Genomic DNA, 18894 nt, shown 5'->3' on the forward strand with positions numbered 1-18894 from the left:
TTCTTCTCGTTCTCAGGTCTCCACAGAATGGAGCAAGAATGAACAGAGAGCGGCTGAAAGAAAAGCATGAACTGGAGGTTTATTGAGTTCATCTACTTCCTGTTTATATGGGACCATATAACAGTTCAGTCTTCCCGCCAGGATCCATCCGTTGCCGAGCAACATGTCTCCAAGCAATTTGATTGGCTCATCTCTGACCGCGGGCCTTTCCACCACTCTCGGGGTTATCTCTCCTTTGTGGAAAGATTTCGTCAAGGATTTACAACCAGATACAAAATCTATAGGTAAGTGTTTACTTTAAAAAAATTAAAGCAGTGTTTTCATTCCATTTTTTCATATGACTATCATTAATGGGGTTTTATAAAAACTTATAATGAAGTTTACTAGGAAACCATTAAGACTGAGGAGAGCTCTGTTGCAAAATTGGTTCTAATTGTGAGATAATTCTTAAGTTTTCATTATATGTTGAGAGAATATTATAATATTTCATTTCCTGGCTGGACATTTGATCCAGCTCTTGCTTAAAAACCTGATGTTGTGTCTTTGTTAAACAGGAGTATTCTGGTTAATGGTTTTGTGGAGTGTCCTTATATTTCCATGCTTTCTAACAAGAAGAGGCTTTTATTACTATCTGCACAGTGTTTTTCCTTGGAGAATCTTATTACATTTTCTTAGTTGTATCCATTAGAAGGTCAAATCCCTTATTACAGCATGCAGTGTTAAAATGGACAAAGCATTTGCTTATTTTTAAATCCTATTACCATTCACATTACTGGGCTCTTTCTCTTTCCTGAAGCCTTTAGTCCACCTATTCAGAATCAAACAACTAAAAGCACTGTTATCATCTGATTCTATTTGCTGTTGCTACAAAAACAAAAAAGGGGGACATAAATACAGTTTCAAAAGAAGAACATCTGCCAGAAAATCTTCTTATATATAAATTTTTCACCTTTTGTCATGAAAACCAATTAGACTTACATTAATTCTCAAAAGCGTTCGTGACATATCTAAATCTTTTTTGAAGCCGTCTACAAACTCAATTATTTGCCAGGCGAAATAAGCCCAACTGGCCAGAAGTAAACATTTTAAAGCTGAGTCCTGTATTAAGTTTTGTAGCAGTGATGTAATTAACTGGATTTTATTTTTGCCATGTAATTTAACATTTTTGTTTTCAGTAATGATCTGGAGACCAATTTATAAGCAAGACGTTTAAGGTATAAATTCACCTCTAGGCTTCAGTTTCCAATGTTTTTTTGGGGACTCTGGACAACATTAGGCTGAATCTGAAATGATCAATACAAGGAGTAATAACTAATACTCAAGATAGGTTCACTACCATGTCCAGGATTATATTTGCTCTTTGTGATAAATCTGTAGGCATTTGATTCAGTAGTTTTATTTCTGTTGCATTGCATTTGCAAGTTTGGAATCAAAATCTCAAATCCATCATGCAAAGTATCTGCTTTTCTTCAGTTAAACCTCTATTTTTCCAGGTGTATGATTAGAAAACATACAAAGATATGATGAAGATAATATAATGAAGATTTAACAAAGTTCACAAAGCTGATTAATTCCTGTCTTCTGTATTATTATTTTTTTTATTTTTCACAATAAAAGCTAAGAAATAATATCTGGTATGATTTATTTGTAATAGCTGGAACCTGTTAAATAGAATGCTTGCCAGGAACTTAGTCTCCTGTGTGATCTTTTGACATGCTGCTCTTAACTAGCTGACTATCATACCTGGAGTTATAACTAGATACAATGCAATGATCTTCAGAAATCGTTTAATATCGTCAGAATCACTGCCGTGGCACCATCATAATTATATGAGCTCATGTTTGAAGAGACATTCTATTAATAAAAGGATTACAGATTTCCAGTGTTCAGTGCTCTCCACCTATTTACAAAGACAGAGCCGAAGGGATTATGTATATTAAATTATTGAAGGACAGAAGCCCAAGGAAGAACAGTCAGCAAGGATTCAAATTATTATCCCCCACCTCCGTTTTTTTTATCTTACCCACATGTCTGACAAGGTTGTACAAATAAGCAAAAAAAAAGGATCTCGGTAGCACATCTCACTGGAAGGAGAGGGCTGAGATTCTTATTTCTAGACACACAGGGCTCCAGCAAACTGCCTATATGCTTAGAAGCATCGGATTTGTTTTTGCTAAACAAATTATCCCTCCCCAGATTATTTCCTTCAGCCCTCCTGGATTTCTGCAGTCTTCATTTTGTAAACTACATTTGCATGGCAAGATTATTTGCAGGGCTGCAAATGAAAGCAGGCATTCTCAGTGTGCGGTTTACATTCTCCTGTCATTACAAACTCCTGTCATTTCATTCATATGTGTATGTGCATATGGAGCTATAAGGGGTATTAAGTAATCCAGTATTTATTCACTTAAACCTTTGTTAGAGAACAAAATATCAGTATTTCCTAAAAGTCCCGACCATGGTGACATCCTACTCCAGGTTCAAGTGATACAAGTACGTAAACAAAAAATTGAAAGGAAGGAGTACAATATAGAAAAGATTCTACTCAACCTGCATCAAATCTCCACCGTCTCCCCAACCAAGCAAAATGGAACCAAGCAGTAGAAAGCTCCATGTAAATGATATCATGATATTGTGATAGGGAAGGATCCTATGAAGCCAGGACAACAGTGACATATTGTTAACTGTGATGAGACCAACCAGGCAGATACACCTCTACCAACTGGGAGAGGCCAAGTTTAGAGATATCATCCATCAAGAGTGCTACATGTCAACAGGGAATATTCCTACTTAGAATAATGGACAAACAGAAAGGGATCTGTTTCCAAAAATCGACAACCTCAGGACAATACCATGATTTAGATTTTGGATGCCAAAATTATAGTTGTTCAAATGTTGCCCCAGGACATTCTTTCATCTGTAACATGCTGACAGGTGTTAAATGATTGCATGAATCCTGTATTAAAAGCAGAAATAGAGAAAGCTAAACACTTTGGTTTGCCCCTCAAGTTCAGCAGATGATGGATTGTGCATGGTGTGGGTAGCAAAACTCTCATAAGAGCATAAGAAAGGATACAAATGATAGGAGGGCATTTTGGCCCATTCCCCTCACCCAAGGGGACACCGTAGGCAAAACAAAGCTGCAAGTTAAAAACAAATGTGCCAGGGAACTGAGAGGAAATCTTGGCACAAGTGAAAACTTCTTCATTAAAGTATCTGCTTGAGTATAAATCACTTTATCATTCCGAAGCGAAGCAGAAAAGGGGGAATTACCTGTGAGGGGAAGATTAGGGAAAACAAAAGAGTGGAAATGCCATGTTTTTTGGGAAGAGCCTCTCTTCTAAACTTTATGTCATAATTTATTGCATATTTGTGAGGCTACAATGCAATTTTCAATGTGTAAAGGGAACACTGGTCTAATTTTAAACACCAAATACAGATGGTAATTATAGTACCACCATATGCAGATGATAATAAATACTGCTTTTAATGGTATTGTAATTGAACACTATACTGTGTAAGGTAATTAAGAATATACTGGATATGCACAAGAATAGGTTCTATGGGAGGCATCAACTTTCCCTGCATTGATTGGGAAGAAACTACGGAAATGTGAACAGGAGAAAAAAAAAGATAAACATGATTAATAACTTTTTTTTAAAAATCCTCAGTGTCAGTCTAGAATAAACAGTTAAACACAAACTAGATGACACTATGTGGAGTCACATTAAAACAGAGAAAAGGAGGCAGTTCTGTATTCAAAGTGTTGGGGAATCCAGAACAAGCTAGCCAGCCATGTTGAACCTGATACCCTGGCATCTTCACAGAGACAAGTGGATGAGGTCTTTCTATCAATTAACTATAAACTACCAATCAGACTAGATGGACCAAATGGGCTCCTCTTTTATCCAATGTTTCCTATTTTCATAATAAATATTGAATTGTAAATGAAGAGAAACTGGCTGGGTGCCAGAGTGGAGAGAGATTAGCTGGCTGTTCTCAATGATACATCTACCCCTGTGGCCTCCTGAGCATACAGTATGTTGCAGTCTGAATGGGGTGTGCTTTTCTTCCAGCTGGAGCTAAGACCCCCTTCAGTAATGAATTATAGCTCATCAAAGCTACTAGAAAGAATACAAATTAGTTAATCTAGAAAAGGGTTTTAAAATATATAGAAACAGTATTAGTACAAATGCAAGGGGTCAGGTGTGGCTGTGGATGAAATAGTAAATGCAGAAGGAAATCTCACTCCTTTGACACACGGCGTACAGCCAAAAGTCACTTTCAACAAGACGCAGCGCGCGGCACAGAAGAAAATTAAAATAAATGTTAGAGAATGGCAAAAAAATGTCTGATCTGACTTGCACGCCTGTCTTTAAAAAAACTGTCACCGCATAAAATTTGAAGAGGCAGTCCCTTCGGATCAGATGAACTCCTCTGCCTCCTGCGCGGATGTACAGTAAACTGACACTGACTGCCAGCCTAGAGGGCTTTAAGCACAGTGGGATACAGGAAAAAAAAAAGACTGGATACCTGCTTCCCTCAGTGATCTCTTCACTCCTGCAAAGGTGTGTCTTTGCTGGGCTGTCACTTAGCTGTAATTCAGGTAAAACGTTACAGTTCCTTCAGCTAAGTGAACAGAGCAGTTTGCCTGCTTTCTTTCAAAATGAGCTGTCTATCAAGATAGTGTAGAATTTGAAGTTGAGCACTCAGGGCTTATCGTAGCTTCTGGGAGAACAATCTCCAGAAATACAGTGTTTCCACACTTTTGTTCCTAAGTGCTAAATTTGAAAGCCATGAAGGGATTGGTGCTTTCAGGAAACCAACTTTATTGTCATGCTCACTTCCCTCTGGCAAACCCATGTCTTGAATTATAATAATAATAATTGCTTTTCTGGACACTCCACTCAAAGCGCTTTACAGGTAGTGGGGACTCCCCTCCACCACCACCAATGTGAGGCCCCACCTGGATGATGCGACAGCAGCCATAGTGCGCCAGAACGCTCATCACACATCAGCTATTAGTGGGGAGGACAGCAGAGTAATGAAGCCAATTCATAGATGGGGATTATTAGGAGGCCATGATTGGTAAGGGCCAATGGGAAATTTGGCCAGGACACCGGGGTTATACCCCTACTCTTTTCAAGAAACACCCTGGGATTTTTAATGACCACACAGTCAGGACCTCGGTTTTATGTCTCATCCGAAGGATGACGACCTGTTTACAGTATAGTGTCCCCATCACTATACTGGGGCATTAGGTGAGCGCCCCCTGCTGGCCCCACTAACACCTCTGCCAGCAGCAACCTTAGTTTTTCCCAGGTCTCACATCCAGGTACTGACCAGGCTCACACCTGCTGAGCTTCAGTGGGCTGCCAGTTGTGAGTTGCGGAGTGATATGGCTGCTGGCCTTATGGTGGGAGTGGTCTTACAGGTCAATAACAAAAAGTTCCAGAGTATCCAGTACTTAACCTTAAAACAAAGTCCAGTTTCAGGAATGTTAAGTGAATAGACGACATCTACAGTATGTTTAAGTCCACACCTTTCACAGCAGTTAGCCTCCACTGCAGTTCATACACACTCTGCCTGCTTTTTCATTGTGCTGTCCAGCAGAGTGCCATTCTGGCTGCTTCATGAGAATTAAATCCTTTTAATTCCTTTTAGCAGGGGAAAATAATAGGCACAGAATCAGCCCTTTTCTGTGTTACTGCCAAATTCGATATTTAATGAGTACAAATAAAAGAAGGAAGAAAGAGAAAGAGAAACAAGCAAAACTGAGGTTTAACTCCAAAGTTATCATAGCAGCATAGTAGTCATATTACTTATCATGCTATAAAACTATGGGCTTGTACCAAATTCATTTTCTTTTCCCTCTCCACCTGTCTTTAACATCCAATTAATCAAATGCTACAGATAAATGGTTATTTCAAACCTGCAGTATATCCAGGTTTATATCTCTAGAGAAAGATTGTTTAGAGACCATAAATAATAGTTGAGTTAATATATCATTAGTCTATGTAGATTTGTTCAATATTTGTTGAAGGATTTGTAAATTGGTTATTTTTAGACTTGTGATCCAGTTTGCATGTAATTACTCATCTTTAAATTAAACCCTTTCAACCTGTAGCCAAACAAAAATAATCTGCATAACAGACACTCTATGTCACTGTCATGTCATATCTGAAAGGACGAATAAATAATCTTTGAATATTAATCCAAAGCAAGAGTACATAAGCATTTGGCAACTTTATTTCTTTTCTCAGACAGCTGGGGGAATAAAATAATTAGACCCTCCAGGGACATTATTTTTGATTACCAGCCTCAAGTGTTAGTGTTTACAGTGTTTTTTTTCAGTGCATGCTATTGATATCAATCCGGGTTTTCCACTTTTAAAGTGAACTTTTCAGCATAAAATATCTTTTCCCCTTATGTAATAAGATATTTTATTAATGGCCATGCTCAATTATTTAATTAGACACAGTCCTTATTAAGAATCATGAACAGCAGGGGTGGTAAGATCATTATTAAACAATATGATAAATGTGCAGGAAAAAAAAGACTTAATTAGCCCCTGCAGCTTTTGTTCCCTTTTCAGAATATGATTAGGTAGCTGGTGGACAAGATATCTTGAGCACCCTTCATACTTTCTTCAATCACGGTAAGGAAAAACTAAACATCAGCTGTGGAGATTTGCAAAAGTGCAGAAAAGAAAATGCTATAGAATACATTTCACTGCTTTTCCTTGGTTATTCCTATTATTATATGCCTCATAATGCAGTGTATTCATTACTGGTTAGGACAACATGGAGAAATTGTGTGGTTGGGTATGGGTGGGCTTTTTTAATTGCATCTAAGAGTTATTTGATTATGCATGCAAATGGTATTCAGCAAAGAAGTAGTGGCAACCAGAGAATAGTGATCTAAAATACAGTATCTCTTACTTAAAGTAGTGGTTGCTTGAGTATCCCTAATAAGTGTTGAGCAGTAGAGTTAAAAGGGCATAGACTACTTTCATTTACCAAGCAAGGAGATAAAAAGCCTGTATAATGATCTGTTTTGTATACTGCCTTTCAACAGGAAGATTATTGTGTGCAGGGCACTGCAAGGAAAGCCAGTGTGTCTGATAATCAAGTATAGCTCACAATCAAAGGCTACAGAAACAACAGAAAGAACAGTAAGAGGAAAGCTGCTTTCACAGGGCTCTTTTTTTCCCTCACACTCAGCTTTCTGCTAATTCTCTTTTGCACATTTAACCTGCTTGTGAACTCTGTCGACTTGTTCAAATTTGGGATTTTCTGTAGCTTTCTGGTTCTTTGGCAGATTCATCCTGGCACGTTTATACAGAGCCATTCCTGTTGAAGTCTCTTACCCTTTTCTCTATTTTCTCAGAAACTCTAAAATTGCAATACAAATGATATAGAAATAGTTTCTCTCGACTGCTTTAGAGATCCCTTGTGATATCTTAGCTGCTGCCAAAACAAATATATTATTGAAATCAGTTACAGTGCCATGCAAAAACATTCCATCTCATCCTATGGTGTCCCACTTTGTGAAATTATAGAATGATACATACACATTTTTTTAACCTAAATATTTTTTTTCCAAGTCTTAACGCTCCAACTAAATACTTCCAAGGGTAAGAAAAGTTACAGTAAATGCCAACAAAGACACAAGAAAACAATTTAAATATATTGATGGCATAGATTTGCAATCAATATGCATACCACCACATGCTAATAATATAATCAGAGACCAAAACCATCCTGGGAATGCACTTTTCTCTCTTCTTCCTTCTGGCAGAAGATTTAGGAGTATAAAAGCCCGGACCTCTAGGTTAAAAAGAAAGTTTCTACCCCACAGCCATAAAACTCCTAAACTCCACCTCTTAAATCCTTCTATTCCTACTTACACCCCTCTGTTTTGCACTGAACTCAAAATACTGCCACTGCTGAATTTTCCACTGAGCTGCTATCTAAATGCTGATTAAAATGACTGCTGCTACCCTGTTCCTGTCTCCAAGAATTGTGATGTCATTTGTTATGTCATTTTCCATGTCAATGTTATGTCATTTTTTATGTCACCTGTTATGTCATTTGTCATGTGAAGAAACCATGCAAATCAGCATTTCATTGTACTCAGGAACGTGAACTAGTATTCAGCCCTATGAACTCAATATTTATTATTGTTGGCTGCAAGACTTTTTGGCTAAATTTCTACCAACTTTGCATGTTGCAGTGCTTGTCCATTCTTTTTGATAGATTTGGTAAATTTCTAAATTTGCTCAAGCACTCTCTAGTTGCTCGAGAATCATTTCTAGACAGTAGTTTTCAAGTATTCCACAGAATCTCAATATGATTCATGTCAGTGCTCTGAATTGGACAATCACTATCTTATTCGGATTCAGTATAGCTTTGCATATTGATCATTGTCCTGCAGGAAATTGAATTGTTACCCCACATTTAGAGTTTGAATATTTATGCGATCGTGAGTTTTCAATTTTTCTTTAATATATATTTCTTTCTTTTGCTGTTGCTGTGCATGTGTGGAGTAGGTTGCGTAAATAACAAACATGAACGACTAGGGTCTGCATTTACTGTATTTGCAAGGCTCTATGTCATATCTGGGCACTGGGCTAACACCTCTTCACACTTTCGTATTTTGTGGGAATCTAGATCATAGATCTAAATCATATTACTCCAAGGTAATAAATTAAGAATACATTCAAAGAATGTTGTCGTTTGTGGATGTTTTTCTCCTTATATACATAGTTTAACTGGGTAATCTTAGGAGTACTGTGTAATACTACTAATAATATTTGTGGGCATCTGTCTTAAGCATTAAATTCTTACATGGCTCCTCCAAAGTTCGTAAGTCAGATTTTGTTATCACTAATAATAATTCCACATGAAAAAAAATGTAAATAACATCTACAAATAAACTTTTTCATTCATTCCCCTCCTCAAGGCCTCTACTTTTGATTTACTGGCTTATTGATCAAGACAGATTTCTGCAGTGACTAAATTTATAACTATTATTTAGCATGATTACTGGGTACATACAGTAGAGGAAAGCATATCTGCATATTCAGGAAAAAGCAAACCTTCTATAGGTCCCATCTATAGCCTCAAGTACAGACAGTATAAAATCTGAGACATTATGCTTAATTTAGCAGATTCTATCTTTACTATGTTCATTAACAACACACTTTATTAAACAACATGAAATCCCTTCATGTCTGGAACTAATAAATTACGGTGACTTGGTCCGTGCGCAATATGGAGCCTGATCTTAACAGGTGTTTTGTTAATTTCTGTTGCAGTGCTATGACTTCAGAAGAGATCATGTTTGAATCTGATGAGTTTCCCCAATGTGAAATAATAAATAGTAAATGTGTTTGCTTCTAAAGTCAAGAAATATTCATTATAACAAACATTTTTGAAATAGAGATGCAGTGTTCCAGTACAAACAGCTGACATTTTGACCCAAGGGTGGCCACTTGAGAGCAGATGTTAGGTGATGCAACTCGTTATTGCATTTAATCATTTTGCTTCAGGCAATGGCTCCTTTTAAATGTCTTGAACGAGCACTATACAAAAATCCTGAGAGAGACTATTTTTTTTTCTTTGAAAAGCGGATAGAAAATGTTTACTATACAGATGTCATATTCTTGTTGGTGAGGTTGTGAAGAGCCATATAGTAAATGAAGGCCTGCTGCAGTCAATTATAATTAATTCAGAAATAAAAATCTATAAAGTCTGGACTTAACCAAGTTTTCCAAGAGGGTAGTAGGAATCCCTTGGCTATTATTCACCCTTAATGCTCTAAAATGAGAAACTTTTGGCTCTTTCTGTATCTCTGTAAGTTTAGATGCTTTGAAGGAGCATGTGCAAGCTTTGCAGAGGCAACCAAAGCTCTGTAAAATTACTAAATGATCATTTTTTTCATGTTTAAAACACTGTTCCATTGCCTGAAGTATATACAAAAGTTACTTTTCTATAGCTGTCCAAAATCCCTCAAATTAGTTTAAGAAAGTCATCCCAAGTTATTGTCACATACACAGTTTAACTGTGAAACAAGGTGGGTGCCTGGTGACAATTCTGTAGAGGCATTTTACTGAGTCACATTCAGTAACATTCTTCCCTTAGGGCAAGCTTTGGGCAAAGTGTCCACCTAATCCTCACTATGTATCAGGATGTTGAGGAACAGATGGCTTAATCTTTTTTTCTGGTCATTTTCTTAGTATCTGAAATGGAAAATGTTCACTGAAACATGGTGACACTAAGTCTTATTGTTTTGTTCATGAAATGTATAATATTGACTGTTTAAGCTCATTAACTGTGAGACTCACGCAGCACAGGCCTTCAAATATGAAGCAAAGAAGATACTTTGAAATGAGATGTTATGCATGTGGAAAAAAATTGAAACAAACAATACAGTACTAGCACTGAAATGGAGAGTCATTTCTCTTTGAAATAATAAAAGAATGAAAAATCATATCACTGCATTAATATGTTGGGTGAAACTCTGTAATGATCTGACAAAGTAAAACAATGACAGAGCACTGCTATGAAAATGAGATCCATAACAACTCATCGTGGTTATTAGAGAAAGGCATCCTAATCCCCAGTTAGCATTCATTTTTAAACAGATTTCAAAGTTGAGAACGATTCCTCAACTCTGAGAACCTTCAGAAATAATTTATTGGTCTATTTATGCATTTCAAGCTCAGCACATTTGACTGTAGCCTAATTGTTCATGTGGATACTTCATACAGACACTGATGGCAGCAAGGCGCAACAGCAGCACAATCAATCTCGGGCAACATGCAGAACATAAAGACAGGACCTTATGAATATTTCAGAGAGGCAATAAACGCGACTGTTTTGATGAAAAAACTCAACTTTAAAAACACTCACCCGCATAAAGCATGGATTCGTATCTGCAGTTTCACGAGTATTTGACACAAATTAGAATAATCCGTGATGGTTGCAGGTTTACAGTTTTTGTCCCAATGAAATTACATACTTTCATGATTTAATAATTCTGCATGATTTTCTACAGCCGGTGTAAGAGATTTTATATCTTACTGACTTCTTTCAGAATTGGAGGTAATTTAATTTTCCCTCTCCCTATTATTCCCGTTCTCCCCTTTATGATTGGTGAATATGCACTTTGACATACTGTAGGAAGCAAACAAACAGGCAGTGTAACCTTGTCTGTAAATGGTAAGAAATGGAATGGTTGGCAGGTGCACACTGTATTTAGTCATTCCTGAATTTGGAACAAAGCCTAGTTTCTTAATAATATTGTTTATGGCCTGGCAAGCTATAAAAAATTCAAAATTTTAATCATAATTCCAGTGCTGCTTGTTCATGATGCATTATAGGCTTATTTATTATTTCACATTGCACATTGATCAGGCTGAAACTAATCAATTTATGAAACTGGCTTTGTTGTACATTTAAATGCTAGCCTTGAACAACATTTAGCAATAACAATTAGCTTCTATTGAGTTAAATTTCATTTGTAATAATCTGAGGGGACAGAGTCAATAGCCTTTCCAGAGTGCATCCTAATGTACTGTAAATAGAAATAAAAAAAAAAAAAACAAGCCTGGCAAAATATTGAAAAAGATATGACAGCCAAATTAAATTATTTTACAATTGAAATGATTTTGCTGATGCTTTTATCTAAAATTCAAGGACTATAAAAATGCCTATTGGTTTAATGGTGATTGGTTTAAAGATAAAGAGACAGAAGTCAAAGGATAGACTTTGTGAAAGAGCACAAGACTGAAAGGTTGAAAAAGAAGACACCAGGGTTTAGGACATTGGTCGAGAGGCCTTGATTTGTATTTTACAATTTATACTTAAGGAAATGAGAGATGATATTCATTAACTGCTTGCTAGGATATTGCATCTCCTTTGCTGTTCTTTTGTATTGTAGAATTGCAAACGTAACACCACTGTATGAAAAGGAGGGCAGAATTAAACCAGGAAATCACATATCACTCATGTTGCAGATTAAGTTTTAGAGATGATTGTTAGAGCTAAATTAGAAGAATGGTTTGAAAAAATGTCATTTTGAGAGGATTTTAGAAAAGGAAGGTTAATTAATTGACTAGTATTCTTTATAAAGCAATAAAGACGGCAGATAAAACACAAAGCACAATATATTTTAGGTTTCAACAAAGGTTTTAATAAGGTCTATCTTAAAAGATTGATTCTCAAAATGAAAAGTGCTTTAATTATCATATAATTTTTTATCTTACTATACAAGCTATATACTGTAGTACATTATTCAACAGCACAGGGGTAGACTTGGTTATATGTGATTTTGGCAATGTCAGACAGATGTCCGAACCAAACCTCTCGAATGTCGAGATCCTACTGTTCTGTATATCAAAGGATTATTCATTTGTATACTGCATATAAAAACAGGATAATGATCCTTGCAGTACACCTCTGTTTAAGTCTATCCAGTCAGAGACTATGCTCTTAAGATGACGTTTCTTCATCTTATGTTAAGGAACCATCTCAAAACGTTTCTGGAAATCTAGATATGTCTTAACCTTAATGACTTAGTTGATCCATTTCAGTGGCAAAAAATTTAGACCTGTTGTAATCAGGTGCTAACTGAAAGACTGCCGAGTTTTGTCCCCTTTTTATGAATTGATGTTAAATTTATAATTCTCAAATCATTGAGTAGAGCTTACATACCAAGAATTGGAAGATGCTACAGTAGTTAGGAGTTTATTATAACCATTCCTCCATCCATCCACCCATTCTCTAACCGCTTTTCCCAATTCAGGGTCACGGGGCAGCTGGAGCCTATCCTAGCAAGCAGTGGGCGCAATATAGTATACACCTTGGACAGGTAGCCAATCCATCACAGGGCAAACACATAAACAGAAACACAGATACACACACAGCACTGCAAAGCAGCAATGCTAACCACTATGCTAACTACTGCATCCCCACTACCATACCAGGGTATTTTCAAGTACCACTGGTACAGTGCTATCTCTATTTATTAGTTTTAAGCTTACCTTGAGGTTCTTGTCATTAATCCTGAACTTGCTTTTTAAAAAACGTTCCTTTTTTTAACATTGAGCATTATTGATGTCCTCTATTGTGAAAACAAGCATGAATTATTAATTACATTTACTATTTCATTGTTGTTTTGCTATTGCTTATCCTCAATTATCAATTTAAGCTTTTTACTCCAACATTTACTATTCTTTTTCTGTTATATCACAAAAATAAAATGGTTTTCATTAAGATATGAAATATTCTTTTCTGTCTTTCTCTTGGCAGTTTTAATAACTTTTTTTCCCTGTACCTGTATCTCAATATACTATTTTTCTGTCTTTGAATCCTGCACCCTTTTAAGCAATCTGTAAAGTGCTCTCTTCATTCTGATCTCTTCCCTTGCAAGCGACACTTGATAGCTCATCTCATGTCTGACAGGATTACAGGACAGCCTAAAACTGATACAGGCATATTTGCATATTTCTGTCTTTCCAAACTGTGCTTTCAAATGTTAAGTAGAGAAAAAGAGATAAGAACACATTGGTACAAACGTAAGGCATTTGTCTATGAATTGTCCTGTCTGTGAATATTGCTTTGTTTCCATTTGCAGTCAGAGCCAGAAAAATATCTGTGCTCCATCTACATTAATTAAAAATCTTCATTTGAGAGTGGTATTTTGCCCGGGTTTTCTTGTATTGGTCATTCAGAAATCAGCCATCAACCTTTGGGGTTTTAATTTGTGTTTTTAACAGTTTGAATATTGTCTAATGGCCAAATAAAATGACATGTCTTCAATATTCACTCTTCTTCCAGAGCTTACTAGTTTTTATAGAATTGAGCAAAAATATTTAAGCACAAGAATGCTATTACACATTTATACCAGTAGGGTAACATGGAGTCATGAGGGTAAAGTACCTTCTCAAGGGTACAAGTGCAGTATCTACACTGGGAACTTGAACCTACAATTCTCCATATATAGATTCAGATCCCTAACCTTTACTTCATTATTATTGAAAAATAATGCAAGAAATCCATGACTCAGTTGAAATGGTTAGAGGTTGCACTTTGTGTGAAGTAACTTGATGTTAAAGATTTGTTATTCGTTCTGACCTTGTACTTTCAACACAAGTGTGCAAGACTAGAGTAAAAGTGCCATCAGGATTCTAAAAGGTCAAAACCAAGGAGACTAAGAATAATTGGTAGCCAATGCTCCTGGCAGTGTAAAAAAAAACACTCATGTGTGTCACTGAAGCATGTACTGTTTCCTGTGTTTCTGTAACCCAGTTTCATGTACAATTCATGTTGAGTTACTGTACAGAGATGAAGAAGCACTTAAATTTAAAGTAAAGTGGATGTTTTAAGGGCAGGTTCATAAAATAAATTTATAGGTTAAATTCTTTTATGGGTCCTCATGTGTTGTTCGTTTACTGTTGGAATAAAACTGTGAACATCAGAGAAAAATGTTAGCAAAGGAATTGCATTACAGCCATTGCAAACTTATAATAATCAGTTGCCACTTAGGGATTAGCTAATTACTGCCTGGAAAAAACTGGCAATTAGTTGAGAAATTAAACTTTGCACAGATCCAGGGTTAAGAACCGACTAATTTTAGAGTGTAGGCGGGATTCTAAATTAGCATCCCAAGATGAAAACAGATGTGATGTTCAGAAATAAGAAATCGTCTTATTTTCATGTAATGTCTGAGGCTTGGGGTCGGGTTTTGAGTCTGAACAGAAGGACCATCTCAAAACTCACAGATATTACAGATAGGAATGTTATAAGAATTAGATTTTTAATGAAAGAATTAATGTTAATTCCTGCACATTTTGGGAAAATGTTCAGTACTAACAGCAAGGAAACCATACTACATTAAAATAATGTTACAATAACTGCCAACACATAATTTTGGGCAAATAAAGCCAGCCAACTTGACTGACTGAGGTCTGTCTAAATTATTGACTATAACTGTTTAACTAGTGCAGATGGAAATGCGTCAGTACAGATGCAGTAAATGGAAAATAAAAATGAGTAAGGGCAAAAGCATAATGCAAGCATAATGCCTCTGAGAGTTTTGATATGCCGATTAGATGAGGTGGCGTGATTACATAGCATTTTTATGGACTTGCTGCTTTAAACGTAAACACATTTGTCATTTTATTACCCTGCTGCCCTTTTTCAAGACACATTCACCCACACACTCGTCCTCACCAGGAATCTGACAGGCACAGTTTCCCATGAACCAAATCTGATTATTAAAATGCAGGATAAGATGGAATCAAAATGAGCCTTTATCAGTTCCATTCAAAATCAAAAATTGTTTCCAGGCTTACCCACAGTCGAAGTAATCTACCACTTGGCATAAAGGCACACAATTTACAGCAAATAATACCTTTTATACTACATTATATTAGAATATATATAATATTATAACACTAACACTACTGAGAGCAAAAGCTCAATAAAGGGGTTGTAAAGATTTTCTAACTTTTAAAAAGTATTTTTGGAATTATTGATTACCATACTGTATAAGAACTTTAGAAGTTGTAGAATGTTTACCTTTTGGGGGTTCTATCAGTTTTACAGCTGAAATTGACATCACAAACCCTGGCAGCAATGCTAACCACTATGCCACTGCATCCCGTATAGGGAATAATAAACAGGTCCATGATGAATACATGCAATAGACCCATGGTTACCCTAAAAATCCCATTGATGTAAACATAATGAACAAGCAAAAGCATACACATAAACCGCAACAGACTATACCTGTGGGTCCTATAACATAATGACTGTTAAACAGCTCTACTTTCTTTCATCCCACAGACTGTATTGTACTGTATTTTTGAATGCATACACCTTGCAACTGCTTCATACACATCTTATCAAAATGTTGTAGAACTACATGCTCCACAAACAGACCCACCCTGTTGCAGGGTAATGTGAATGTCCCAGTACACAGTATGCCCCATAGTACTTAAGGGCTATAGCAGGTTATAAAAAAATAAATGTATTGTAAGTGGCTCTAGAAGGTCATGTGTCTAAATGTTTTATGTCCAGCTATGCTCATATTAGCCAGAATCATTATGGGCTAAACTGAATCATTTAAAACAGTTCCATCGCTTCAGGTGGTGCTGCTTTAAATAGCTATATAAAACTTGCAGATACACTGTCCCCCCAGGACCAGGATTGTGGAACCCTAAGGTAGAGCCTTGAATATAAGCAGAACGATTTTAAAATCAGTCAAAACCTGACAGAAATCCAGTTCAAGGACTCCAAGACGGGACTAATGTGCATTATCTACTGTGCACTTTCTACGGGACTTGCACATTATCTACTTAGCTACTATCATAGCTGCTGAATTATGAACATATTGACCCTACAGATAGAGCAATACACTGATCAGTTTTGAAGAAACGAAACCAGTTTTTCCGGTTTGGATACAAACAGCACAGGACACAACCTGATAATATTTCTAAAATTTCTAAGGAAAATCAATGTTTTGAAAATATTTTGCAAAATTCAAATGTCAATCCAGGGTTGAAGGTCACATTCTTAATTCTCAATAAAATTCAAGTAACGCTGTTATATGAGAAGCTACCTACCTACATAACTAATTGGAGGAACCCATTAACATGAACTCATCGCTTTTAAGATGCAAATTAAATTGGGTCATCTACACCTTTACATCAGAAGTGCAATCAGAGTACTGATACAGTTACCATGCTATAAGGTTTAGTGCGGACAAAGAATTGAACATCATCAGCTTAGAAACTCAAACCATGCCATTTTTAGGTCTTGACCAAGACTAAATAACAGAGAGTCCAGTATTGAGCCCAGTATTGGAACAGCAGATGTAACCAAACCAATCTCAGAACTAGAATATAATCAAGCAAACTAATAAGAACGTGTACAATTAGAAGACAATTTAGTATCATCACAACCACATTTTCTAATATTTACACAACACAGACAGACATATGGACTGAACATTATTCAGGTTATCCATATTAGATTCTTAGGCAGTGGTATAACTGCAGCAGTTTTAAAAGCTGCTGGGAACATGCCAGAGTTATTTGTGTTATTATTCATAATCATTTCTGATTCATGTAAATAAAGACACAAGTACACAGAGTGTATAAAACAGAGTCACTCCAAAGAGTAAATATTTCCAGTAGCTGGATTTTTTATTCATTCAATTTCCCATAGGTTTGTGTGTTTCAGTGAAGAGCATTTCTTCAATGGGAAGAAAAGTGCAAGGAGAAAGCCTTCATCAGCAGGCTTACTATCTAAGCGCAGTCCTACTCAAGCTGTTTTCCTTATCTGAATAGTAGCAGAGTAAACTCAATAAATGCAAAGCAAAGATACAGCAAAATATACGGATCCTGCTATTACTGACTGACATTTGTGTCACTTCTGTGCAGACACAGCAATGAGCTTTAATTTTATTATTCACTAAATATCATTGGATTTTTTTCCCTGTGATATGCAAGTGATATGCACCTGCAGGTTTGTGGATAAAAGTGGTGCAGTACATGCAAAATAGACATTTGGCAAAAACTGACACTAAGACATGGAAGAACAAAGACACAGAACCCAAGACTTTATTTCTGAATTCAGAAATATAAGACTTAGACAAGAAGACTGTTCTGACATCTCCTATGTGCATAACCAGTGCAAGATAGACACTGACAGCCAGATGAAACAGGAAAATCTAATTCTTTATGCGCTACAGGAATGTTTTCAATAGCAAAAAATACCTGGTGCCAGCTTTTTCTTATGGTGGTACAGACTGGTGCAAAGAAGTGATTTCCAACACAGTAAATTTATCCATTTCCATGACTCTCAAACCCAGTTTTTATGCATTATAATTGCTCTCTGAACCATTTAAACAAATCTGTCAAGACTGATTCCATGGAGTTCTTTCTGGTTATTATGTATTTTACTTCCTAATCTATATGCAGACATTTTGCATTTATCTACAAAAGTTATATTCAGTACACAAAACAGAAAAAATGAGGATTTGAATTTGCAGTGGTGCAATCCAACTGCTGTCTTTTTTACTCTTCTCTACAGATGAAGATCCCTCATTTTTTTGGAGTAATTCACACATATTTCATGATTCCCAAAAACACATAAGAGAAACATGTCTCACCAGTAATGCATTTCAATAGCTCTGTATAAAAACCTTGAGCAATCAATACAACATGCTGTATCTTAAAGATGTTCTGGCCTGTCTGCCTTGTAAAAATAGTACTTGCTGATGTAAATTTGAATTTGTATTTTAGCTCTAGAAAAAGAAAATGTATGGTTTTGTGTTTTTTCTTGCCTTAATGTAACTGCTTTGCTCTGGCGTCTCAGTGAGAAAAGTGGTACTTTCATTAGCTTGGATAATGGTTCTGCTGATTTAGCAGGACATGTTTGGACATGTTTTGAAAAGGTTTTGCTTGGAGATGCCATTTTTGGGTGGCATGAAAAGCTTTTAAATATCTTTTGTTAATACTGTGAGACTTTTAAAATTAAAAATACATGAATAATCCTCTCTCTATTTTATATAAATCGTTCTGAATGGATATGTTAAAGTCCTGTATAAAGCCTTCTGTAAACCAGGGACTGACAATGATGAGGAGGTTGGTTACAAGAAAATGAAGTTGGATGTGGGACTTCAGGCACAAATAGCAAACAAGCTCCTTTATTAATGGACACTTTCATGAAAGTGATTTACATTTATTTACTTAAGTTGCGTTCTAAAATATATAATGCAAAGCAATTAGTCATTGCTTATTGGTTATATTGGTCTATGAGGTTTGCAGTATTTTACAGGAATTGCATATTTCATTCAACAACTTATGAAGATGTTCCCTTC

The 18894-nt window shown here is 36.1% G+C and overlaps 1 protein-coding gene and 1 long non-coding RNA gene across 4 annotated transcripts in view; one reads left to right on the plus strand and one right to left on the minus strand.

Moving 5' to 3' along the window:
* The window catches only part of LOC148644048 (uncharacterized), a 316550-nt gene that overhangs the window by 71965 nt on the left and 225691 nt on the right, over window positions 1-18894 (minus strand). The gene's annotated exons all lie outside the window — the stretch shown is intronic.
* The window catches only part of brinp1 (BMP/retinoic acid inducible neural specific 1), a 122660-nt gene that overhangs the window by 39676 nt on the left and 64090 nt on the right, over window positions 1-18894 (plus strand). For all 3 annotated transcript variants that reach the window (XR_015928794.1, XM_088614623.1, XM_088614625.1), the window contains exon 2: window positions 17-284. Coding sequence is in view for 2 of the 3 variants with exons in the window: in XM_088614623.1 (XP_088470749.1) it covers window positions 67-284 (218 nt within the window). In the remaining variant the exon portion in view is untranslated. The remainder of the gene's footprint in view (window positions 1-16; window positions 285-18894) is intronic.

Source organism: Lepisosteus platostomus, chromosome 21 (genome assembly GCF_059453375.1).
Source record: "Lepisosteus platostomus isolate fLepPlt1 chromosome 21, fLepPlt1.hap1, whole genome shotgun sequence".
Taxonomy (NCBI): Eukaryota; Metazoa; Chordata; class Actinopteri; order Semionotiformes; family Lepisosteidae; genus Lepisosteus; species Lepisosteus platostomus.